Source organism: Ambystoma mexicanum, chromosome 4p, assembly GCF_040938575.1.
Source record: "Ambystoma mexicanum isolate Mex_15411 chromosome 4p, UKY_AmexF1_1, whole genome shotgun sequence".
NCBI lineage: Eukaryota > Metazoa > Chordata > Amphibia > Caudata > Ambystomatidae > Ambystoma > Ambystoma mexicanum.
The window spans coordinates 464,899,419-464,925,923 of NC_090927.1; the positions used below are offsets into that span (position 1 = coordinate 464,899,419).

The 26,505-nt window shown below is 47.0% G+C and overlaps 1 protein-coding gene across 2 annotated transcripts in view; it reads right to left on the reverse strand.

Annotated features, from left to right (window-relative positions):
* TAF1B (TATA-box binding protein associated factor, RNA polymerase I subunit B) overlaps positions 1-26,505 on the reverse strand; it is a 1,890,249-nt gene that overhangs the window by 1,243,290 nt on the left and 620,454 nt on the right. For both annotated transcript variants that reach the window (XM_069605992.1, XM_069605991.1), the window contains one exon: positions 989-1,088. In XM_069605992.1, the coding sequence (XP_069462093.1) occupies positions 989-1,088 (100 nt within the window). The remainder of the gene's footprint in view (positions 1-988; positions 1,089-26,505) is intronic.

The window sequence follows — 26,505 nt, forward strand, 5'->3', positions numbered from 1 at the left end:
AGCACTCTATTGCTTCCTGAAACTAGGTCGGTGCTCAATACATACCCTAATAATAATAATAATAGTTTTGCCAATGCAAATAGTTTTCATCTAGTTATGAATAGTTTTCATCTAGTTATGCTGCCCTACATTAAGTGTAAGTGTAAAAAGCTGCAGCAAGGTTTTACTTCATCTGCATAGAGCTGGAAATATCTGAATTGCTTTGGTACCTCTTTGTTGGCTCCATGCAATCAAACAATTCCAGATTATGTGTTTGTTTAAAGTTCATAGAGAAAATGTCCAACTTAATCCATCTTTAAGCAGTAAAGTTCTTTCATCGTCTTCCTTCACAAAATCACTTTTCTGGAAGACAGTGGGGTTAATTTTGTTAAAAATGTTAATTTCATGCAGGGGACTGCTAACATTAGCATTTACATGCTGCGGAGTCCCCTGTATACACTGTTCAATTCATCACAAAAAGCAGTGAAAAATTAAAGAGTAAAACAAGTGAAATTGCCTTTACTCTTTAATTTCACTCCCCATTTTGTGAAACATGTAGATGTTGCCTGCAAGTCACGCTTTGCAGATGACATTTATAATGGATTCCTATACAATCCGCCTGCTTTTAGCAGAGTACTAGATGCAGGCGAATTCCTTAGGAATCCATACATTTTATAGAAGTATAAAAATCTCACGCTGGCATAAAACGTAGAGGTTTTTCAGGTGAAGCGGGTAGTACGAGAAAGAAACTTATTTACCTCCACAAGCATTATAAAATGACCTCCAGTGACTGAAGTGTTCCAAATTTGTACATAATGAAGATCAAGATTTGGAACAGTCTCATTCAACAACTTTAAAGGAACGAGAATAAAGCATGGTTTTGCAGGAAAATTAAACATTGGATTTACTCACTCTACATTTGAGGTTTGTCAATCTCATAATTCGGCTTTTAGTACTTAGAGGCACTTGCACTCTATAAACAACAACAAACACTGAACAAGTCAGGTACCTGTACATGAAAGATCTGGATATCTGGTCCGTATAGCTTCATCTCCTCTGGAAAATATTGGAAACAATTCATATAAGGTATGTGTCCATCTTCTGCAAACCTAGTAAAATAGCAGTGATAATTGTTTTACTCATCTTATTTGATATGGAAGAAATAACTTTACTATCTTTTAGCAAAATGTAAAAACCATAAAAGTGAAAATGTGGCTATAATTTGTTTCATGTGGTATTAATAAAAATGATAGAAAACCAAAGAACATTAGGCACGATTTATCAGTTATACTTGCTAAGAGAATCAAAATAGAGTTATTTTGAACCGATAAAGCTAAAAATAAGCGATCTGGCTATGGTACACAGCCTATAAAAAAGGTCCATGTTCTTTTGCATTGCTGCACATCTCTAAAGCATCTCTCAAGCTTAAATAGCAATTTTCTTCAAAGCTGTAAACACTATGTGGTCCTTTATCAATCCATCTGAAGACATACAGATAATTCAAACATGTCAAGTATTATTTAGGTGAACATCAAATTGTCCCACAAATTCAAGAAAAAAGCAATAACATTCTCATGAGCACACTGTTCCTGGTGACCTTTGACACTTGAAATCTCAGAAATCACTTACCCGAGCCAGTCAGAATTGTTTCTAACTGTGCCAGGCCTTGTAAGGTTTAAGTTACTTACCTGTAACTATTGTTCTCCAGCATGGGTCTGTCATAGATTCAGATGCTCATAAATATTCCCTGTCGTTAGGCTGAGAATTCTCAGTAAAAGAAAAAATTAACTTTCACCTTAAAACTGTATTTCTCCTCCAAACCAATCACTGTCCTCTGGGTTATACTGCCCCCTACCAATGACTGCCCTCTCCCAATTTGGTAGCAAACAAAGTAGTAGTATGACCAAAAAGGGAGAGTTTGCATGTAAATCCATGCCAGACCCATGCTGGAGAACAACAGCTACAGGCAAGTAACTTGTTCCTTCTCCAGCATGCGGTCTGGCATGGATTCACATGCTCATGATTAAAGAATACATAGCAGTACATACATACACAACCACGGGAGGTGGCAAGGCCTAACAGAAGCAATTACTCTTACCTCCGGACCAATATTACCTTCAAGCAAACAGGTTGCATAGCACTGCTTGGCCGACCTTGGACTCCTCTATTGAATCTCTGTTGACGCAGTAGAATCTTGTGAAGGTGTGCGTAGTCCTCCACGTAGCAGCCCTGCAGATGTCAGGCTGGGACACACCAGACAGGAACGACGTTGCAGTGATCGCTCTGGTGGAATGGGCTCTCAGACGGCGGGCAGAGGTCGGTTTTTCCCAACGGGTGACAGTGCGTGATACAGCCAGAGAGCCACCTGGAAAAGGAAGCCTTGGACAAAGCTTTCCCATGGTTCACAGGACCAAAGTTCACGAAAAGTTGAGGCGTCTTCCGGAAACTCTTTGTGCGTGCCACATAAAACTTCGTAGCACACACCACATCCAGCGAGTGCAAAGTCTTTTCAGCCGGCGACGAAAATAATTACTCAAATGAAATTTGCTCAAACACAGAACATTTAGAAATATGTTGCCAAAGAAATCTTTAATCCATCTTACTTTTGCCTATGGGATGTTCATAATGAAATTGACCTACTGACAACATTTCTGGTAGCAGTGCCAACAACAGCTCCAGTATTAAAACAAATATTTTAAGAACTACAGAACGCTTCATCAGTGGAGGACAACGATGTACGTCATACCCTTTCTGTGTATAATTACTTTCAATTTTGCCAAGAGACAAATGAACCAACATGTCTAAGTTCCCTACCTACAATATAGCCAACAGAGAGATATCTGTAAACTAAGAAATCAACCGAACTGTGTTCGAAGAGAGATGATGCATATGTATGCCAAGCACATGCACCAACATGACAAATCAAGCATTAGAATAATTGCTTTTAGATAGCAAAGTTATTAGTTTTGCAAAATAGAGCTGCTATTGACTACCTTTTATTAAAACATAATTTAGGGTGTAATGCGAATGTGCTTTTTTCAATTTAATCGACCATTCCCAGTCTGTACTAAATGATATCAACAAATTGAAGGAGTTGACCAATGAGGTTACTGTTTATCATTCAGGTAATGGCTGGGATAGGCTATTTGCATGGATCCCAAATATAGAAGAGACCCTACATTATGCTCTTGCTTGCAATCTTGTTATTTTAATTATTTTGATCGTATTGTGTTTGTTTGCAATGTGTTTCTAGTAGATTTCAAAAACCTAAGCTAGTGCCATTGAGCTATGGAAGTCAAATGTCCAATGGTGGGATGTAATGCATTTAAAAAATGTAACTTCATTGATTCCAAGATGGAGTCCAAGTGAAATGCATTTTGGGAACACACGTGAACATTTCACTTCAAGCTGAAATAAAGGCTAATTTCTGAGCATAGTGTGCGTTTGCTGGAGCAGTGGAAAGAAGGCATGTTTTGTGTTCAGACTAAGTTTGTTATGCATTCCATAGGAAGCTGAAAGCAAACCTTGTCAGCTCTCAAGAGAAAACCAGGTATTGTTTACAAAGCAGTGAGGTGTGATGACTGCAACGGCCGAGCAGCTGTGGAACTTTACTGAGAGTGAACTTCTCTGGAAGAATACTAGGTTGATGAGAGTGAAAAAACAGAGTAAAATCAAGTCACTCTTTCTTTGGACTTTGGCTGGGCTGACAGAAGCAGACATGCTCCTTCAGCCTGTTCCCGTTGGCGAGTTCCAACCGTTCCAACCTTGAATTTCCAGTGAAGCGCTTGGAGGAGATGAGGAGTTTCAAAATAGAGCAAACTGTTATGTAGTAATTTCCTGGTTTATGTCTATCTGTATTTTGCTTTTGTAACCTTTAGAAGAGTTAAACAAAAGGGGCAGATAAGCGCCTATTTTCAAATCTAAATGGAGTGTCAATGAATTCTTGTGTTCCACAAAAGCACACTGATTTCTTTAAGTAAAGAGGGGCACCCCTTAAGTAAAAAAGGTATCTAAATTACTGAGATTTGGGAAGACAAAACAGGTGGTTGTTACACTGACAACGATTCATTGGAATAACAACACCTGCCATTACAGCACTTAAAGCAGGAGAAAACATGTGCAAGTTTAAAGAACACTGTATAAGAATGCAAATTAAGTGATGGATGGAAGTTGGAGCCTGAATGCAGAATGTCTGGTGTAGCCCGATGTATTCTTTCTACTTTGTTGTGTTGGTGTTCTCCCTTGTTAGACGTTAGAGGTAGATAGTAATAATCAACAAATTACAGACATATTTCATTAAATGGTGCTGTAAAACAAGTAATTCATTCAATTTTTAATATTCGGATCTACTAGAAAAACACATAATAGCTTAAAAAAGCGGTGGGTATATCCCATTCACTTGACATAAAACAATAGTATGTTGTTTAAAATTACAAACAGTTTTTGTTTTGACACTTAAACTGGGCCATAGGGAAGTGGTAACTTCCGTCTCGGTGGCAGAACTTTGGTTCAGTGATCAGTCTGGAGGGCAGTTGCTGTCTCAGACTGTTCACTGGACCTCGGTTCAGGTTGTTAAATCATCATACTAGTGTAAATTCTAGATGGTCAAACGCGACATGTTTCAGTTCTTGTAACAATGTATAGAACTTTCTTCAGGAGTAGTGTCATATTCTAAAAAACAACAATTCTTCAGACAACAAACTAGGAGCGTGCTATAATTGCGCTTCTCTTAGGTGAGGGAATTCAGTTGCCAGTGTTTAATATTGAACTTGGGTGTTCTTGCTGTAGCTGTTGATTACAAGACAAAATAAAAGAGCAAAAAAATCGAATTTACTTTTTTATTGAAATAAGTCTGCAAAATGATCGCGGAGGAAGTAGCACTCGCTATTAGAGTGTATCTAATAAGCGAAAGTGCAAAAAGCAATAATAAGACTATGGGGCGGTCTTAAAGTGTTGTCTGGAGTTTTTAGAGGAGTAATACCAAAATTGAATTTAATTTTTTAGTCATTTGGCACGCTTCCAATTAATAGGAAACAGATAATTCCAAAACAGGGGGCGATTGATGTAGTTTAGTCAGAGGGTCTTTGCCCTTTATCATCAGTAACACTGTCCATTTGAAATCTTCCATTGAGTGATTTCTTTTCAAGGTAATGTTTAACCATTGGAGCCAGTAGGGTTTTATTTCTGATACAACTTCTATGTTCTATCATTCGTGTTTTAACTTTTCGGATAGTTTTACCTATGTAGTTTTTGCCAGATGGGCAGGTAATCATATATATATATAACATAGTCCGAATTACAATTCGTCATTTGTGTCTGCTTCCAAGGAGTGGCTATACCTATTTCTGTTTCTTCAGATTTCTTAGTATATTTACATACTGAACATTGCCCACATAGGTAGTGGCCAGTAATAGGACTCAGACCCCATATGTTAGTTAGGTTGTCTGGTGCCAATGGATTACCTCTGAATTTACTGCTACTTAGCTTATTTCCTATAGTGGTGGATTTTTTGTAGGCAAATAGAGGACAGGACAGTTTGCTAGTAGATTGATTGAAAATCTTCCATTGTTTGCGCATGATGTTAGTTATAGATAAACTCAGGTTGGTAAAGGTGTTGACACAGACTAATCTGTCTTCTGATGGTTTGAAAACAGAGATTCCCGGTTATTATTATACACTCTTTTGGCTGCTTTCCGTATACGTTTTTTTGGGTATTCTCGAAATCTCAGTTTCTGAGAGAGAGCGGTAGCCTCTTCTTCATAAGCTTCTTTAGTACTACTATTTCGTTTTAGTCGCAGAAATTGACCATAGGGGAGGTTATTTTTCAAATGTTTGACGTGATGACTATGGAAATGCAAGAGAGAATTTCTATATGTACTCTTATGGTACGGTCGTACTAATAGAGTTCCTGATTGATGAAAGATGGTTAAATCGAGAAAATTAATTTCTTCTCTTTCAAGAAGGACCCCCCCCCAAAAAAAAAAATATGTGAACAAAAAAAAAAAAAAATTCGATCCTTTGTCCTGTCTACCCTTTCACTGTCGATCCTTTGACTGGCAACCATGTTTAGATGCTGTTGAAGGGCAGTTTTTTCTTAGTGTTGTAATGTTGTTCAGGTCTGGGGGTTCGAGGACTTTGAGGTCTTGGAATGGGAATGGGTTTTCCCGTGTGGGAAGTTTCTGGGTTTGATATTGAGATCGGCTCTCGTGGTGGACTCGCAAGGGGGGCCAAGGGACAGTCGATCTCGCCTAGAGGGGGGGTTGGGAGAGAGGCGGAGGAAATGGTTTCAAGGCTCAGGTGGGTACAGCCCAAATAGCGACACATGGGGAGAGGGCTCCTTACAAATGGGGCTGGGCTCAGTGGCCCCAAAATGGCTGGTAAAGCTTCATTTGAAAATGGTCCATGGGTCGCCCAGAGGAGTTAAAGTTTCTTTCCCTAAATGTGAACGCCCTCAACTCCCAGGTGAAGAGGAGGAAGGTGGAGAAGTTTCTTAGGAGGGAAAAGCCTGTGCTGGTGGCACTGCAGGAGACCCATGTACACACTAAAGACCTCCATAGGATCAGATTCTGGAGATATTCCCAAGTGGTTCAGGCTACCCAAGCAAGCAAAAAGGGAGGAGTCTTGTTAGCTTTGCGGGACGGGTCGGGGCTGGCTATTAGGGATCTGCAGAAGGATAAACAAGGGAGGTATCTGGCGGTGCAACTTGAGGGCAAAAAAAGAGTTCTTCACAGTAGCGACTATTTATGCTCCAAATCAGGCACAAGACGCCTTTATACAAAACTCTCTCACTCCCCTAGGGAAATTTGCGCGGGGGAACATCCTCTTGATGGGCGACTTCAACATTGCTTGGGACCCTTATGTCGACAGGGGTTCTTCCACATGGGAGACTGAGGAGGGGCCGTCAGGAGACCTGGTGAAGAAAATACGAGATCTAGCCCTGGTTGATACATGGCGGGAGCTCTATGGGCAGGCCGACGGCTACACTTTCTATTCCCATGCCCATAGGTCTCACTCACGAATTGACTATTTCTGGATCTCGAAACCGCTAATGGGAAGGGCAATATCAGTAGAGGTGGGAGCCATCACCCTTGGCGATCACGCGCCGCTTACTCTACTTCTAGCTAAGCCCAGGGGCCCCCCAGGTATTTGGAAATGGAGATACCTGGTCTCATTGTTTAGAGACCCGCTTTTGGTCAGGGAAATAGAGCAGGAAATACTGAATTATACGGACCATAACACTTGGGAGGATACGACCCCCCAGTCTTGGTGGGACACCCTTAAGGCCACTGTCCGGGGCAGGCTCATAGTCAAGGCCAGAAAGGAACGGGAACTAAGGCTGGAGGAGCAACAGTTAGAAGCCAGACTTAAGGAGGTCATGGCCCAGATGGGCCCTAGGATGTCGGCAGCTGTCAAAAAGTAATTCAGGGCGGTGATAGGCCAATTGAACCTCTTACAAACAAGGGCGGCGGAACGCAATCTCCTTGGGTTACGACAAAGGTTTTATATCAAGGGCAATAAGGCCGACCGAATGCTGGCCAGAAAACTGTGAAAGGAGGCAGGCGATAAAACTATATTAAAAATAAAGGGGGAAGGAGGGGTCATGCTCACATCGACCTCAGGTATTGAGGGGGAATTCACTAAATTCTACGCGGCCCTTTATAGTACCAGCTACCCCGACAGAGCTGACCAGGAAGCATATTTACAGGATGTTGGCGTTCGGCGTGTTTCGCAGGACGATAGGGATGCACTGGAGGTTGAGATCTCTGTTGACGAGGTGCGGAAAGTGTAACAACCTTCCGCCTAGTAAAGCCTCGGGCCATGATGGATTTGTCTCTGAGTTCTATAAATCCCACAAAGAAGTGTTGATTCCCATCCTAACCAAATTATTTAATTACATAGGGTCCTCGGGACTCCTTCCCGATTCAATGAACGAAGCCAAAGTTATTTTGATACACAAACAGGGTAAGGATCCGACGGATTGCGCATCCTACCGTCCAATTGCACTAATAAACGTAGACGCCAAGAAATATGCTAAAGTGTTGGCTAATTGCCTCGAGACTATCTTACCTAAACTTATCCATAGATCGGGATTCATAAAAGGCCGACAAACTTCTGACAATGTCAGAAGATTGGCTCACCTGATCGAAAAGGCCCAAAAAAAGGATATACCGGCCCTTCTTTTGGCAATTGATGCCGAGAAGGCGTTTGATCGGTGTTAAGCAGAAACCTGTGCAGTTCCCTCTGGGACCACTGCAAAAGATTTAAGACTACAGGTGTTGGCAGTAAACCCACTTGGTAGCACTCTGTACCACACAGATTCACTGTGGTAGCTGTGGCTGAGCAGTCAGACTTCCCTCAAGAAGAGTTAGGCAGTATATAGAGGATACAGGATAGGTACAGAGGCACAGTAGTACAAGCAAACACTGACCAGAGCTAGGTGTAAAAGTATATACTTATTTATTTTAAAGGCACACTCATAAATTACACTAGCACAGAAAAAGGTAAGTAAGTCCAAACACAGTCACTATTACTTATATGTACATCCCTAGTCATTCGTTGGACACGTCTAAGTTAACACCACTTATTTCCAAACAGAGGTAAGCGCTTAACGTCAGATGGCACTCCAACAAGTTATTAGAAAAGGGAGGGAAAAAGCAGAAGTAATGGATAAGGTTAGAAAAGGCAGTCAATTGTGGAACAAGGAGAATTGGTTTGTGGCCCGCTTTAGAGAGAGCCAGGCGAAAATATGCCCAAGATCACACAATGTCACAAGTCTTTGCAGGTGAGTAGAAAAGGTTTTACTGAATTTAGAAAAAGTTTAGTTAGGGTGTTCCAGGCTTACCCAGGTTCGAGAGCCGAGGGCTAAATCTACCCCGTACAATCGGTGGCAAGGGAAGCCGGGCGGAACAAAGTACCTTTAAAAGTGGGAAGGATCCTCCAGCAGTGGTAGTTGTTCCTGGTAGTGGGTGCAAGTTGCGGCGTCGTTCAGAGGAAGAGGTGATCTCGACGTGGAGGAAAGCTGAAGGTCGTTGCACTACCAGGGATGAGACCAGCCGTGGAGTTTTCCGGTCACAAAGGATTTTACCCCTCTTTCGCGGTTGAGGTAAAAAGTGGTATCCCGGTTGCCGGGGTGCTTGGCACAGGCAAGGCGGCCACGAGATGCTTCGGGACGGCGAAAAGAAGGCAGCAACTGGTTGTCCCCACCAGTTAAGGGAAGGAGACTCTCCGGCGGGAGATCTCCTCTGTCGTCGGAAAAAGTGGTGAGACGGTTCCGCAGGGCTCCACCGGTGGTGTCGTCTTGGCAGGTCGGCTCGGCTTCTCCCTCTTCGGCTTCTTAGGTCCTGTGGCGATTTCTGAAGAACCAGTCCCAAAAACCCTGCTTTTATGCAGCAAACCCCCATTCATACAGCCTAGCTGTCACTCAAACATGCTAAGTGGTGAGCGGGGTGGCTCACCACTTGGGCCAATCACACCAGAGTGCGACATGAGTTGGCAAGGCAACTCAGTCCAGGGTGCCTAAACCCCCTCCCACACCCCCTGTGGTACCCAGACAGAATGGCACCACTGTGGAGGGCTTCTGTGCAGAAGCCCGCCAAAAGTGGAACAAAGGCTAGACTCGGGTTCAGGGTTACTGAAGTGAACCTAGACGCCATTTTGGCGGCGAGTTCTGGCAAAAAATCCCAACCGGTGAATTTATATTAAATAAATAAACCGGCGGTATCTTTAACATTGCACCAAAAAGTGGTGCATTAAAAACAATGGGAAATCCCATTGGGAAATATTCCGGTGGAATATTTCCGTGGTATCCACTGCCACCAGCCAGAACTCGGCGAGGGGGGATTGGACAGTACCCCCCTCGACAACAGACCCAGGGGCAATCTAATTGCCCCTACCAGTACTTCCACAGTAAGATGGTTTGTACTGGTTAAGTTCCTAAGTTAAGACTGGTAAAGTCAATGGTGACTTTACAGACCCAGGGAGACAGTAGTCAGTCCCAGGGTGTGGAGTCTATGTTTGGGGGTCTCTATGACACCCCTGTGTTACTGCACTGAGGGTGCTGTGTAACACACATTCAAAAACCAATGATAGCCTATGGGGAAAAAATACCCCCTAGCCCATAAGCACATAGCAAGTCACAGAAACACTCTCAAGTCATGTCCAAGAGTGAGGGTAAAAGAGTCTCACTCTTGGCAGGAGAAAAAATAAACCCCAAAAATCCAGCAAAGCTGCTGGGGGACTCACTAGGTTAGGAAATTCAGCCTAAACAGAGAATTCTCCCTAACAATCGGGTCGAGTGGGGGTTCCTGTTTGCAGTCTTAGGCAAAATGGGGTTTGGCCCGGGCTTTATTTCACAGGTAAGGGCATACTACCAAAACCCAGTTATACGGCTGGCCATAAATGGCCAAGTTTCCGCCCCGATACAGGTGGGAAGAGGCACCAAGCAGGGTTGCCCGATGTCACCGCTCCTTTATGCTCTCCACTTGGAACCGTTCCTGGAGGTGGTGAGAGTGACTGAGGATATCAAGGAAATTCTGTTTGGGGGCGAGATGCACAAGATCGCAGCTTTCGCTGACGACATGATCCTGTCATTGACTTATCCGATCACCTCACTATGGGCAGTGGCAAGGGAATTGACTAGATTTGGCCAAGTGGCTGGCCTGAAAATTAATCCCCACAAATCGGAGGCCCTTCCCCTTACTGTGTCGCTCGCTGCAACCCGAGACCTAAGGAAGGCCTACAATTACAGATGGGTTGATGCCTCGTTGAGGTATCTGGGGGTCTACCTGACCAAGTCGGTGGAGCAATTATACGTGGCAAATTACCCTCCGCTCCTTCAGAAAGTCAAGTCGAAGCTGGTGGATTGGGGCCCCCTGGAGATCTCGTGGTTGGGTAGGATCAACACTCTGAAGATGGCAATCCTGCCGCTGCTCCTCTATCACTTTTCAGTCTTACCGGTCAGGGTCCCGCGTCCTTTTTCAGAGCTTTGCAAAGAATAGTCACCAGGTTCGTATGGAACCGAAAGCGCCCGAGGGTCGTGGCTTCCATCATGAAAGCCTTGCCGGACCGAGGGGGAGTGGGGCAGCCGGACTTTTGAGTGTATTACCTAGCAGCACAGATTAGAGTGATTAGGGACTGGCAAAGGAACGACAGGGATAAGGTGTGGAGACTAATGGACAGAGCAGTAATAGGAAAGGACTTGGAAGGGGTGCTATGGTTGCTGAAGTGTGATAGACCAATCAGAATGTATTGTAGTGTAATAACTGCGACAACAGGGGACGCCTGGGACCAAGCAAATGAGAGGGCTCAAATCACCTCTTTCCCCTCACCGTTCTCTCCCCTGCATGGTAACCCACAATTCACTCCAGCGGCAGCAAATGAGCCGAACTTTGATCCTTGGTTTCAGGGGGGCTGCAGGATGCTACGGGATATGTTAGCGGGTGGGAGGTGAAAAACTTTGACCAGTGCAAAAAGGACTTTGGGGTGGGGGAGAAACAGAGGTTTTCTTATCTCCAGATTAGACATTGGATCTCCCATCCTTTATTAAGGCAAGCAGGGTCTCGTCCCCTTACCCACTTTGAGAAGTACCTCGATACGGACACGGGTGATAGAGTGATGGTCTCGTCCATTTATAAACTTATAAAGCGGGAGGAAATTATACACTCCGGAACCTATATGCGCAAATGGGCGCAGGATCTAGACGAGGGCATAGAGGAACAGGAATGGATTGATTTGTGGTCCCAAATCCCGAAACTTGGAAGATCTATCCAAATTCGTGAGATTTGGCTAAAGCCGGTATTGCAGTGGCACCTAACCCCTCTCAGGTTAAATAAAATATATCATAAGATTTCTGTTTATTGTTGGAGAGATTGCGGCGCAGTGGGCTCTTGGGCTCACATATGGTGGGAATGCCCAAATATTTGTCCCTTCTGATGTCTAGTTCAGCGGGCAATCGCCCAGGTGGTAGAGATCCCACAGGGATGTGGCAGGGCGCAGGACTTACTGGGCCTTAATACTGTGCGCGCAATGTTTCCCACCAGTGCGGACCGTACATTGTACACGATAATGATGATGTCAGCAGCATTGGTCCTGGCCAGGAACTGGAAGTCAAAGGATCCTCCACAGGAACACGAGCGGGTAGCGAAACTGTGGGCACTGGTGGCAATGGAATGGCTTACCTACTCGATCCAGGGATCTCGCATGCAATTTATTTCAGATTGGGTGAACCTGTTGACATTTCTAAAGGCGGGTGCCCGCCGTGCTTGGTGCCCTAAGACCATGGAATTACTGGGCATTGTTCAACCTCAAGACGAACTGGACCTGTGACGTCTTATATTCGGTCTCTTCTTGAGATCACTTCACCTGGGCTGCGGGGATACTGGGCTGTATTCATGAGATTAATGTACCTAATGTATCTCTTTAACCAGACCTGTTGCCAAACCTGTATGTTTCCGGGGGGGGGATGATGGGGGGGCCGGAGGGATAGAAGGACAAGAGGGGTTTCTGTACCTGTTTCATTCAAAATGTTAATAAAAACCTATTGAGAAAAAGAAATAGGAAAAGTACCACCATTTCTTCCTCTCAGTGACAGGTACTGGTTCTATGTCACAAGTACTGGTTCTATGTCACAAGTACTGGTTCTAAAGCACCTTTCTCTAGCTGGCTCAACATTTCCTGCAAAAGGAACAGATCTGGAACTTTGAATGAGTGGCACCCCGGTGGATGATCTTGAGGTCTTTTTTGAAAGGGAAGGCAGTTACCCTGGCTACTATTTCCAATGCCCACGCATCTGAAGTAAAGCCCTGCCATTCTTGCAGATGCTGCAAGAGTCTGCCTCCCACGCGTCTTGTGTGTTAAGGCCTCAGAGGGGTTTTGAGGAGGCTGAAGCAGCGGCTGATGGGAAGGTAGCCATTGCTTTGGCAGACTTGGCACCCCTCCCTCGTCCACCACGAGGGAATCTTCTTTGGCCCCTTTGACTAGCCAGTCCTCTCGCTCTTCCAACTGAGGATAGAAGCGGACCTACCCCTCCAAGATTATACACTGCAGTGCGATGGCTGTGGGTGTCCGATAGCGGCACCAAGGAAGTTGACTGCCGCCTTTGAGGTTTGCAGCTTCTATAGGCTTTCGTCAGGCTTGCTACCAAAAAGCCGAGTGCCGCCTAAGGGCAGGTGGAGGAGCCTAAACTGCAAGTTTGTTGCAAATCCCGACTTTCTCAACCGTGCAAAGAACAAGTACTTATCTTACCTGATAACGTTCTTTCGATGAGATGTTCCTCCAACGTATTCCACATCTTTGACAGTAATTACCGCAGCTATGCTGCGGTAATTACTGTCAAAGATGTGGAATACGTCGGAGGACACAATCCCCTCGAACCTTGCACCACAGTGCTTGCCGCAATGGCTCTAATGATGCTGTCAGCAGAGCCTGGTGCTGATTGAAGATATTCACACATAGCCTCCTTTCTGTCTCTTACAATATTCAGGAAGCCATCTCTTCCGCTTCGGGAATATGCTCAGCGCCATGGCTATGCAGCTCACACAGTGAACGTAAATTTGGCTAAAGCACAAGTGGAATTTGCAGACTTAAGAGCCATTCTCTCGGCAGTAAACATGTTCCTAGCCCAGGCATCAAAGCGGTTATCATCCCTGTCTGGTGGAATGGTTAAATAAGCTGTTTGTTTAGAAGTAGATGTTGCCGCCTGAACCACCAGGCTCTCATGCGTAGGATGTTTTGACACATGTTCAGGATCGGCACTAGAAGGTCTGTATTTTTTTCATGGGGTTTTTATTCAACGTTGAACTAGATTCGGAAGCCTCCCACTTTGCCTTTATCCTTTTTTGTAGAGCAATATAGAAAGGAAGTACAGGATCCTTCTGAGGACCTTTATCCAACATATCTGTCAAGTCTTCTTGTTCGAATAGATGTGAGGGTCTGCCACATCCAAAAGAATCTATTGCCTCAGTCATAAGCTGCCAATTAGAGGCATCAGCGTGGTCTGCTGAGTCAGGCTTGCCAAATTCAATTTCAGGTGATGTGTCAATGCCACTTACAGATTGAAGAGGTATGAGCCAGCCCCGCTTTAGCCAAGGAAGCAAGTATAGTAGAAGCTGAGGGGCTGTGACCTGCAGCGGAGTAATCTTTTCAGTACTCCACCACACAGAGAAGTGTTTCCATTTATGCCCTTAGTACTTCGACGTTGACAATGCCCTGGCCAGGATGTCCTTACATTCCTCAGGTACCCCCGAACTCGAGGGCTGCAGGAGCCATGCCCTCAGGTTCAGACACTGTGGTCGTTATGCCGAATCGCCCCACCCCGCCCTCTCTCTGGTGAGGAGGTCTGGGGACAGTGGTAGCCTGATGGACTGGGCCACAGACCGGCGCAGCAGGTCTGGATTCCAGATTGGTCTTGGCCATGCTGGGGCAACGAGCATCATCCTGCAGTGGCACTGAGTGTGTTGATCACACTTAGTAGGAGCGGAAACAGAGGAAACGAGTAAATGAACCGTCCCTCCAATGACGAATGACCCACTGCCACAAGTCCTGCACCTCTTTGGAGAGTGCCTATGAGCGGGTCACCCCCTCACTTCCTGAAGTAGAACATGGTTGTGGTGTTGTCTGCAAAAATCTCCACCACCTTGTCCTTCAATGATGGCAGAATAGACTTGAGGGCCCAGAATACAGCCTGTAGTTCCAGGACATTAATAAGTAGGTCCTTTTCCTCAGGTTGCCAGAGGGCTCTGGAGTGTAACTGTCCGGTGTGGGCTCCTGTGAGAAACTGTCACGACCCTCGCCCAAAACCCCTCTGGCAAACCCATTGGCCAGGTGGAGTCAGGACTCGGGCCTCTAGAGCCTGGCATCATCTTCAAAAGCCCTCATGGGGCCTATGGCGCCAGGCTCATACACCATGAAAAACTATGTGCTTGGGAACTGCTTTATTCCATCGAGGCTTGCGAGGCGAATTAAAGGACGTTTTAGCCCAGGTGGTTGATCCGCCCAGAGACTGCCAAATTCATAAATCTGGTCGTGCAGCTAGACCACCGGTTGCAGGACCGAAAAGCAGACCGGTCTAAGACGGACCCTCGGACCGTGTATGTTCAACCAAGGGAAAACACATCCCGTGTACCTGAGAATGCTGTAGAACCCATGCAGATTGGAGGGATACGGCCTCCATTAACAACACAAGAGCGGGACAAAAGACGACAACAACTTTGTTTGTATTGTGGGAAACCAGGATATTTCCTGAAAGACTGTCCAATAAAACCCGCGAGAAGAACAGTCGGGGCCACAGAGAAGGATGAAGCTAAGGAATCGGAAAACTACCAAGCTCAACAAACGTAGAGGTCAGTTTGTCGAGTGAGAAGAAAGAGTTGCTGACCTCGCACTTTGCAATACCAGTGATCTGAATCAACCACCAACGGTCGTCACAAATGCATGCCGTTGAAGCATACATTGACAGTGGAGCAGTTGGAAATTATATTGATCAAGAACTGGCAGCACAGATGGGGCTTCCTTTGTGGACAAGGTAACCACAGTGGATGGGACAGAAATCGCTTCCGGACCAGTAACCCAGTGCACAGCCAGGGTAACCTTGCTGTGCCAGGACGGACATTGGGAGTCTATTTCATTTGATCTCATCAGGGCACCTCAGTTTAGGCTAAAACTAGGGATGCCATGGTTGGTTGCTCACAACCCTTTGATAGACTGGCGGCCACGAAAATTAACCTTCCCCAATGCCTGCTCCCCTTCTTGCTATTATCAAGAGGAGAAACCCGACGTCTGTATGCCCATGACTCCCGGAGCGCCAGTATCAACCCTGGGAGTAACTAATACCTTGACAAGTGAATACCATGATTTCCAGGATGTATTCCGAAAGGACCAAGCCAATACATTGCCGCCCCACAGGCCCTATGATTGTCAGATCAACCTTGTTCCTGGTGCACAAATCCCTTGCGGCAGGATCTATGCTCTCACTGAACCAGAAAACCTTCATTTGAAATCCTATTTAGACCAGTACCTTAGTCCCCCGCAGCCAGTCCTTTGTTCTTCGTACTGAAAAAGGAAAGGGACTTGAGAACCTGCTTTGACTACCATGCACTGCACCAGATCACCGTGAAGAATCGCTACCCCTTGCCACTTATCCCTGAGATGCTAGACCAAGTTAAAGATGCCCAGATTTATACTAAATTGGACCTTTGAGGAGCGTACCACCTGGTCAGAGTCAGAAACGGAGATGAATGGAAAACCGCCTTCCGTACCAAGTACGGCTTGTTTGAATGTCAAGTCATGCCCTTCGGGTTATGCAACGCTCCTGCGGCATTCCAATATTTCATAAATAACGTCTTGAGGGAGTTAATTGATGTGTGCGCCTTAGTGTACATAGACGACATCTTAGTATACTCAGCCTCGAAACAAGATCATGTCAGGCACGTTCGTTCAGTCTTCACCAAGCATAGTCAACATCACTTGTTTGCAAAGCTTGAAAAATGCTTTTTTCACGTTACCAAAGTAGAGTTTCTTGGTTTCATCCTTCCTCCAGGAGGCATCAGAATGGACGTGCACAAGGTAGATGCCATTCTGAAATGGCCTTCACCAACGTCTCTGAAAGGGGTACAAAGCATGCTGGGCTTTGCAAACTTCTACCGCCGGTTCATCCCAGATTTCTCTCAGGTTGTGCACCCAATCACAGTACTGTTACGAAAGAACAATAAAAAGTTTGCTTGGACCGAAGAAGCAGAAGAAGCCTTTCAGGAACTAAAACGAAGATTTACCTCCGCTCCAATCCTGCGACACCCTCGTCCAGATCTCCCTTATGTCGTTGAAACTGATGCATCCAGTCTCGCAATGGGGGCTGTCCTTTCACAGAGAGACCCGGAAACCGGCCAACTACATCCTGTGGCCTTCTGGTCAAAAAAGTTCTCACCTCCAGAGATTAAGTATGCCATCGCGGACAAGGAACTCCTGGCTATTAAATCCGCCTTTAAAGCCTGGAGGTATTACCTTCTGGGGGCCAGACACACCATTACAGTCATCACAGACCACCGAAACCTGCAATATCTCAAAACAGCCAAAGCCCAGTCCTCGCGCCAATTACGGTGGGCCCTTTTCTTCGCCGAATAGGATTACATAATCACGTTTCGACCAGGGGTCAGAAACGGAAAGGCGGATGCCTTATCTCGCATGGGTATAGATGAAATGGTATATACAACTCCAGATCCAGTACCTATTATACCTGAAGACAACATCTTAGGTATCACGACAGCCTTAACACAAGCAGAACTACGAAAAGAAATTCAACGGACCATGAATCCTGATGTTTTCCTCGCATGGCAAATTCAAGGAGAACAATATACCATCAAGGACCATCTACCCTTTTTTAGGGATCGCCTACATGTACCCAAGAAGGAATTACAACAGCATATTATTTCAAGTTATCACGATTCACTGATTGAAGGGCATCCTGGAATCACCAAAACCGTAGCTAGGGTGAAAGAGAACTTTTGGTGGCCTACCTGGCGTAAGGACATCATTCAGTATATTCAGTCCTGTGGTGTCTGCGCACAAAATAAATCACAGAAACAAAAACAATCTGGTCTCCTACAACCATTGGACATTTCTCTAGTTCCATGGCACACTCTTTCCCTTGACTTCATCACTGATCTACCTCCCAGCCAAAGGTTCAACACCATCCTTGTAGTTGTGGACTTATTCTCGAAAATGGCACATTTTATTCCTCTCCAAGGCCTCCCAGACGCAGCCACTTTAGCAAAAGTATTCCTAGAGGGCGTTGTTAAGCTACATGGCTTCCCTTCGGTTCTGGTCTCTGATCGAGGCCGCCAGTTTGTTTGTAACTTCTGGAAGAAATGTTGTGCTATGGCGCAGATTGACGTTCGGCTATCTACCAGTTACCATTCCCAAACAGACGGCCAAACCGAGAGAACCAATCAGACGCTTGAGCAATATTTACGGTGCATGCTGCACCACGAACAAATGAATTGGAAAGACTTACTATGGATAGCCGAATATGCATACAACAATTCCTTGCATTCAAGCACGGGACAAACGCCCTTCTATACCCTTCATGGCAGACATCCACATACCTCTGAACTAGACCTTCCAGCCAGCTTGGAAATGCCAGTGGTAAAGACTCTACACACAACCATTACTCAAGCTTTCAAGAAGGCAAAGGAACATCTTATTCATGCCAAAGAAAAACAAAAGAGATTCGCCGACCAACACCGGAAAAAGGCCCCCGATTATCAAGTAGGAGACAAAGTTTGGTTAGCCACTAAATTCATACCCATCAAGGGAACCCGGACCTTTCATCCCAGATACAAAGGACCCTATACCATTAAGGCAATTATCAACCCAGTAGCCGTGAAACTGGATTTACCACCTAATCTACAAATCCACCCGGTATTTCATGTGTCCCTCTTGAAACCACTGCAACCCGGCACACGGATTGGGACACCACCTAGGCCCATACTTGTTGATGGAGAACCAGAATTCGAAGTCAAGGATATCTTGGACTCTAAATACTCTAGGTCCAAGCTATATTATCTCGTCGATTGGAAAGGATTTGGACCACAAGATAGATCCTGGGAGCCCAGTGAGAACATCCACGCACCGCGTCTAATTAGGAAATTCCATCGGAACATCCCAACTAAACCTGGGCCAGACAGAAGGAATACTGTGAGAGGGGCCTTAGGGGGGAGTGCTGTCACGACCCTCGCCCAAAACCCCCTCTGGCAAACCCATTGGCCAGGTGGAGTCAGGACTCGGGCCTCTAGAGCCTGGCATCCTCTTCAAAAGCCCTCATGGGGCCAGTCCTGGCACCTATGGCGCCAGGCTCATACACCATGAAAAACAATGTGATTGGGAATTGCTTTATTGTATTGTCAGCCAACATGGAGGCATCCACATAGCTTGGTTCCTGGGAACCAAGCTATACAGTCTAGTGTTTTGGGTGTGGTAGCCTAGGGACTACTTTACCTGGACTATTTTGTTGGAGCTATTTAAACCACACCCGAGCAAGACAACACGCTTCGCGTTACTTTGCAGCTTGCAACGTGACGCTCACCGTGTCCAGCTATTCCCCCCGAACCTCGGAGAAGCAGATCCTGCAAGGAGACAAAAAGAACATCATTAGCAGCAGCATCTTACCTGCAGTCTTCATCTTTAGCCACTCGCAGTTCCTGAGAACAGCTTCCTCGAATCTGCAAGCCTCCCGGACAGAAGGACCTGAAAGAGGAAGATAGAGGCAACATAAAAAAAAAAGTATAGACATTTGCAAATTACGAACTGCTCAAAAGGCTTACCTGGCTGGTCGCCTCTTGGCTGGCACCACTCCGGACATTCAACTCGCGCTGAAGAACACTGCGACCTACAAGGAAGGAAAACACAGTTTAGCAAAGGCAAGACTTTGCAGCGCTGCGCATGGCGCTTACTTACCGCATCATAGTGCTCTCAATGCGCCATCACTTACCAGTGGGGCTCAACCAAGCCAGTTTGCCACGCTGAAGCTCTGCATACCTAAGGGAGAAAAAGAGACATTTTAAACAAGGAAAGGCATGCAGGATAGCAACTAAAGAACAGCAATAAGATCAAACGGGCCGGCGTCAGTGAAGTAACTGGACTGCACACGCCCACGAAAGACAACGCGCCCCTGCAAAGAAGGCAGGACGGAGAGCACGCATAACTCTACCACAAGGTGAGGAGAGGGCCCCAGAGGGGCTGAAATCATACGGGGTGGAGGGACGATACTTACCCCGGTCGGTCAGTCTTGAACACAGTCCTCCTGTATTTTCAGGCAGAACCTTCCCCGCAGACCACATCTGGGCAAAGCTGAGAAGTATACCAGCGAGTAACCCGGCTGGGTGGCGTCCCTGTGGATACCAGGTGAGCGTAACAGAAACCTGAAGGTGTCTCACCCACTAGTCCCCAGAGATCTGTCATCCAGGTAGCCAGGAAACGGCCATCACTGGATCCAGTTCCTGGGGGTGGACCATTGGGGGAGGATCACCTGGATAGGGGCCTTCGGGAGTGGAAGTGGGACACCGACGGGTGAGATGTGGGTCTCCCTTCCTTAGAATACCATTTCCCCATCCTACCCCGTAGGATACTTAGAAGCTCTACCCCTCTGCCCCCCCCCGCTTTCCGACATGGACACTTCCTTACACCGTGAAAGACAATGGACTAACACCAGAGCCGTTAACCCGACTTGTCCCAACGCAAGGGTCAGGCAGAGTCAGGCAATTGACATTACTACACACACCTGACAGCCCTTTCCCTTCCCACAGGGATAAAAGGTGGAGCACGAGAGCACACAGGACGGCAGTTCAAACGGAGAAGAAGGGCAGCGAGACCGGAAAGGACAACAAGGGAAGTACCCTTGCCCTTTTCGACCCAAGCCTGTGAAGCCTCTGTGAAAAAAATCATAAGACTGGGAGCACCAGCTGACGTGTGGTGTAACAGATGTCAATGGTGCACAGGACGCTCCTGCACTGATAACCGAGGCAGGGAGATGTACTTGCTACCGTGGTACCATCCTTGACTCCAGAGACAAGAAACGACAATGAGGTCAGCACAGCCGGTGAGTCAGAAGGAGAACCGATAGTAAACCGGACAGTGTTGAGCAAAGGTTGCAAACGGCAACTTGTTATGAACAAAGGACTTGTGTGCTATTGAACTTTTAAAAACCTAGGGAAAGACCAGCTGCAGAGGCGTCCGGCGCCATGTGGCCTTTTATTCGAAAGACTCTGGCTGGTCCCCTTTCCTTGTGACTAATATTGTAACAAGAGGCCGTAGAAAAGGCTGGCATACAGAGTTGAGGTGGTCATACAAGGGCTGAGCTAAAATACCTTGTACAATCGAAAGTCCTTAACCCATTACCAACCTTGTGACAGTGTGAAACAAGCGCGTGCGCCTGGCTGAGGGAAAACGCTGTATGAACGATACATGTGGAAAGTGTAACTGGGGGCTTGAGAGAAAGCCTGACTGGGGGCTAGAAAAAGCTAAGGGAAGTTAATCCTGCAAGGTGTTGCAACTGAGTGAACTGCGTTAAACTGGCAAATTTGAAACCGGCTGAGGGATGCCCGTGAATGAGAGCCAAATGTAGCACCCCATAACAGTAACATTGTGTCGACAAAAGTGAACCCGGCTGAGGGATGTCCACAATGAACGGGTGTTTAGAAAGGCATTGAGACTCTTGAATGTTACAAGTTGCTGAGATCTTGAACGAAAGGCTGTAGTGATACCCGAATGATGGAGGCTAACGTTGCAAAAGGATCAGAGCCAGGTTGAGGGGGATCCACGAGTGAAGGGAAATCACCCGACAGGAAGATTACTGAAAGGAACTTTTTGTTTGTTGTTTAAAGTACACCAGGCCCTCTGAGGCAAGAGACTTGGTATAAAAGAGACTTGCCACAGAAGGCCCTGATCATTTGGAAACCCACTAAGCTTGTGCTGAAGAAGCCTAGGAGTGTGCTGTGCTCAAGAGCCCCGCCTTGTGGAGACCCTAGTTATACCATTCTGACTTATCATTTTGTGAATACTTCTTCTGATTAACATTATCTCACACTATTTTATAATTTAGCGGTAAGAATTGGCAAACATTTTTTTTTTTAGTATAGGCACTTTTTATTTGACAAGACACCACTAGGACTGACTTATTTTTATTTGATGGTCGTAGCTTGCTCCCATCTTAGATTTAGGTTTAGATAAGGCATTTTTCTCACCCATTTATACAGTTTAATGAACACCCTTGAACTATGATCACTTCTGTCTGTCTTTACTGTTGCCACCATGAGTTCCTTACACTCCCTATCCCTCTAGAGAGGCGTCCGTGGTGACCGTCTCCTAGTAGGGAGGGACCTGAAACGGAGCTCCCTGGACGAGATGCTGCCTAATGCCCCACCACTGTATCGCCCAACGGAACTCCTTGTTGAGGGCGATCTTGTCTGTGAAGTTCCCAGACACTTGCATCTGAAATCGCATCCAGGAACTCCTGGAGAGGGCTAATGCGCAGTCTGCAGAGGTGAAGGAGGTTGATGCAGGAGGACAACATGCCCAGAAGTGACTTGATGGACCACCGCACCATCGCTGCCTGGGCAGGCGACAAGTGCTGCAGCTTGCCTTGTATGGCTTTCACCCTCTCCTCCGAGGGAGATGTCAAGCATGTCACTGTATTGAGTCGCACACCTAGGAATAGAGCGCCCTGAGATGGCTTCAAGCAAGACTTTGGATAGTTTATGGAGTATCCCAGTTCTGTCAGCAGATGTACCGTTTTGGCCGTGTGCTCAATTTCCAGAAACTGCTAGCGGGAATGCACCAGCCAGTCATCCAGGTAGGGCTATACGTGGATGCCTTGCAGATGAAGATGTGCTGCCACCGGCGCCAGGCACTTCGTAAAACACACTCGGGCCGACTTCAGACCGAAAGGCAGAGCCCTGAACTGGTAGTGCTGACCCTGAACTACGAATCGCAGAAACTTGCAGTGCTTTTTTTAATGGGGATGTGGAAGTAGGCATCCTACACGTCCAACAACGTCAGAAAATCTCCCTGTTCCAGCTGGCCGAGCCCCCTGTCTTCTTCCGAACTAGAAAGTATCTGGAACATACTCTGTAACCTCCGAAGCAGCTGGGGGATGGGCTCCATCGCCCCTTTCCGTAACATGGACTGCACCTACTGCAGAAGCTATGGCCCATGTAGTTCTTGCTGCTGAATCGTAGGGCTACGAGGACACCTGCGTTGGAACTCCTATGTGTGCCCCTGTCTGAGAGCGTCCAGCACCCATCTGTCCGTGGTGATATTTTCCACTATGCTGACAAACTTCACCAGCTGGCCTCCCAATGGGGTGCATAAAGGGGAGCCCACAGCCACGGCCGGTTCAGGCCTGCTTGCGGGGAGGGGTTCTGCATTGCGGGCAGCCCCACTGCTGAGCCCGCTGCCTTGAGAGCACCCCCTGTACGCTTCTTGAGTGGAAGAGCATGAAGGCTGCCTGTAAGGGGTACTATAACCCTTTGACGATCTTCCTGGCTTTCCTCTAGAGGAGCGAAAGGATGAGGGTATTGCAAAAGTACGAGGGAACGTGCCGTCTCCGTGTCGGTCTTTATTGCCTGCAAAGACTCTTCGACCGCCTTTCTGAAGAGGTTCACCCGGCCAACAGCATATCCAGCACCTCAGTCTGAACGTCCTGGTGGAAATGTGCAGCCTTCAACCAACCCTCACGGCGTAGAGACACGCGATCCCCATCTGGTGAAAGCCTGTGTCCGCAATGTCTACCGCCACCGTGATGGCGTGATCCGAGGCCACTTCCCCTTCCTGAAAGCATTCCTGTGCCTCAACCTACTTGTCTTTGGGCAGGAAGTCCAGGATGGGCCCAGCTTGTATCAGAGATCCCAATCATAACGGGACAAAATGCCTTAATGGTCGAGGCTGCCGTATATAAATTATCCTCTTGCCCATCGCATCCAGCTTCTTCCCCTCCTGATACAGAGGGACCATTGCTGACGATGACGGGTTCGCCAAACGTTTCCTAGCTGCGTCTGAGACCACCGAATCCGGCGAGGGCAGAGGCCTTAAGCACCTGGGAGCGAATTGGGCACCCTGTACTTCTTTTCCATTCTGTCTCGCTTGGTCGGGCCGTACTTGGATTTTTCATTAGGGCTCGGCCCTCCTCCCAGGAAGGGAGTGGACATGATTGTCTGTCTGGCAACTTTCTCTTTGAAGATGCTCCTTTCGTTGGCAGTCTCCCTGCGGAGGAGGATGATGATGGCGAACGCCTTTCGTCCAAATCGGGATCTGCCTCATCGGCGAACCCAGCGGAGCTAGCGTCGCAGAGCTTGGCCTGCTCTTGGACCCACGCACGCGGAACGTCCTCAAAGGATCTCGATCTCCTCCCAGAGAGAGAACCCTCCCCGGACCGGCAGGTCCTGGATGAGGCTTGACCCTGCCTCAAGGCTGCGTCAGAGGCCTTGCTCGACTTGAGCCACGCCGATAGTCTACTGTATCAGTCTTTTTTAGTTTTCCTCGAGAAACCATGGCACACCTTGCATCCCTCATCGTGGTCCGGTTGCATGCAGTGTAAGCATTTATCTTCCACAAAGACGTTTCTTAAACCACACTTTACACAGATCTTGAAGAGGTGGTGACCTTCCTTCTCCTCAGCCATGCTGAATGGATGCAAAGTAAGCCCCCAGGCCGGGCCTTCTCGAAACTTTAATGATACGACGGTGGATGAAGATCTTGGCCAGTGGCGGAGCCCCACTGCCGGTCTCTATCCTTCGTCGAAGACGATAAAGCAAAAAGTCGGTATTTAGTTTATAGTGCAATTGGTTAATTAAAACCTTATTCACTTTTCATATCATCAAAATTCATTCATTACAATCATGACATTACAAGTTCCATATAGATCATATGATATTACAAAAGAAGCAAAACGTACTTCAAGATGGCCGCCGGACCGTGAGGGTGCACGTCCCAGTGCTCCATCTTGGGCCACGAAATAAGGAGGACTCGGCAGCGACAAACACCAATTCAGTGAGTTTTCCCACCCATGGACGACTGGAGACCTAAAGAGGACATCTGACCCCCTTCCACCACCGCAATAACGTAGAAGCGGATCAGAGTGGAGAATCGCTCTGGGGACGTGATAGGCGGCAGCATTACTGGCCCCGCCGAATACAGAGGCGGCACAACCGATGTGATCAGCCTGGCTCAGAGAAGGAAGGCAAGGCCGCCTTGCAGGAATAAGGAAGGCAACAGAGGGGAGATGAAACCGCTGCAAGTCGAGCAACGAGAGCAAGGAACATACCGCTGCAGCCGGCGTGGGGGGGAACGCTGTTACAGATACGGCCCCAGAAAGGGTTAAAAGAACGAAGCAGCGAGGTGCCTGATCGAAGCTCAAGCCGCCAGAATAGAAGGTAAGCGGGAGCAGGAAATATCAGACCCGCTACTGCAGAGAATCCAGACCCCGCGCAGGGTGTAAACAGGATCAGTGGAGTGTAAGCACTGTGGGGCACAGGCACCGGTTGGAATTGCCCTCCGGAGGAACGTTAAAATTAATATCCGAACGTTAAAGCACAAAGAACGCAAAGCAGGGGGAGAAAAGCTCAACCAGCATAGAGACGCTGCATTGTGAACGGAACGGTGGGAAGGGGAGTACTGTACTAAACAGGCGATAACACGCGGCGTTACAATACAGAGAAGCCGCGCTGTGAAATACACTATGTGAAGGGGCGACTTAAAGAGGAGATAACCTGTGACGACACTACATGTTGTGAAGCCAGCCGCCACCTCAAAAATAGGGATAATCAGCAGAAAAACAAAATAGGGCCTGGTGGAAGAGAGGGGAGAAGGAACAAAGAAGAGAACACTTAAATACAAACCTAACTCTAATGAAGACATAAACAGGACACAAGAACTGCAACCTATCCCACAGAGACTACCATAGAGACCACTGGCACTACATTGTCAGCTCCTGAAATCTAGTGAATACAGCTCCCACACCCACCCTAGAGAAAACAGTGGAACATCACACATACTATGGGAGGAACAGATCCACAATATTAGGGGTGAACTGAAGCATAGGAAAATCTCTCAGTTGCCAAGGGCAAAACCCCAGCAAAAACGAAAGGGATAACAAACTCACAAGGAGGACAGCTGGAGCAGTGTTGGAGGCAACACCAAGAAGACATCCAAACATCAGCGCTGGAGAAACAAGCTGAGAAAAGGGACACCACTGAGGGCCCCCCCCAACATGGCTTTAAGTGAGGAGGAACTACAGGACTGCCTGAGAGGAATGTAAACAAGGATGATGGAATCATTCCAGGACCAATTCGGGAAGATGAAGTAAGGAACAAGTTACTTACCTGTAACTGTTGTTCTCCAGCATGGGTCTGGCATGGATTCACATGCTCATGAATATTCCCCGTCGTCAGGCTGGGAATCCTCGGTAAAGAAAGAAAAACCAGTATCAGTTTCGTTTCTGATCTGTCTTTCGTAGTAATAACCAATCACTGGTCTCTGCGTCATACTGACCACAGCCAATGACTGCACTCTACCTAAGCACCGCCTCTGGCAGCCATCTTCAGATTTGGAAGCACGTGAAATGGCAGTATGACCAAGTGAAGAGCCGCAGAGGGGTAGGCGGGAGGGTTCGCATGTGAATCCATGCCAGACCCATGCTGGAGAACAACAGTTACAGGTAAGTAACTTGTTCCTTCTCCAGCATGGGGTCTGGCATGGATTCACATGCTCATGAATAAAGAATACATAGCAGTACACACATGCACAACCACGGGAGGTGGCAAAGGCTCAACATTAAGCATTACCTCAAACTCAACATTAAGCATCTTACCTCCTCACCAGGCTCACCTCAGGCGAACAGGTTGCGCAGCACTGCTTGGCCGACCCTGGACTCCTCCCTGGAATCCCGATCGACGCAGTAGAATTTCGTGAAGGTGTGCGTCGACCTCCACGTAGCAGCCCTACATATGTCCAGCAGGGGCACACCAGAAAGGAACGCCGTGG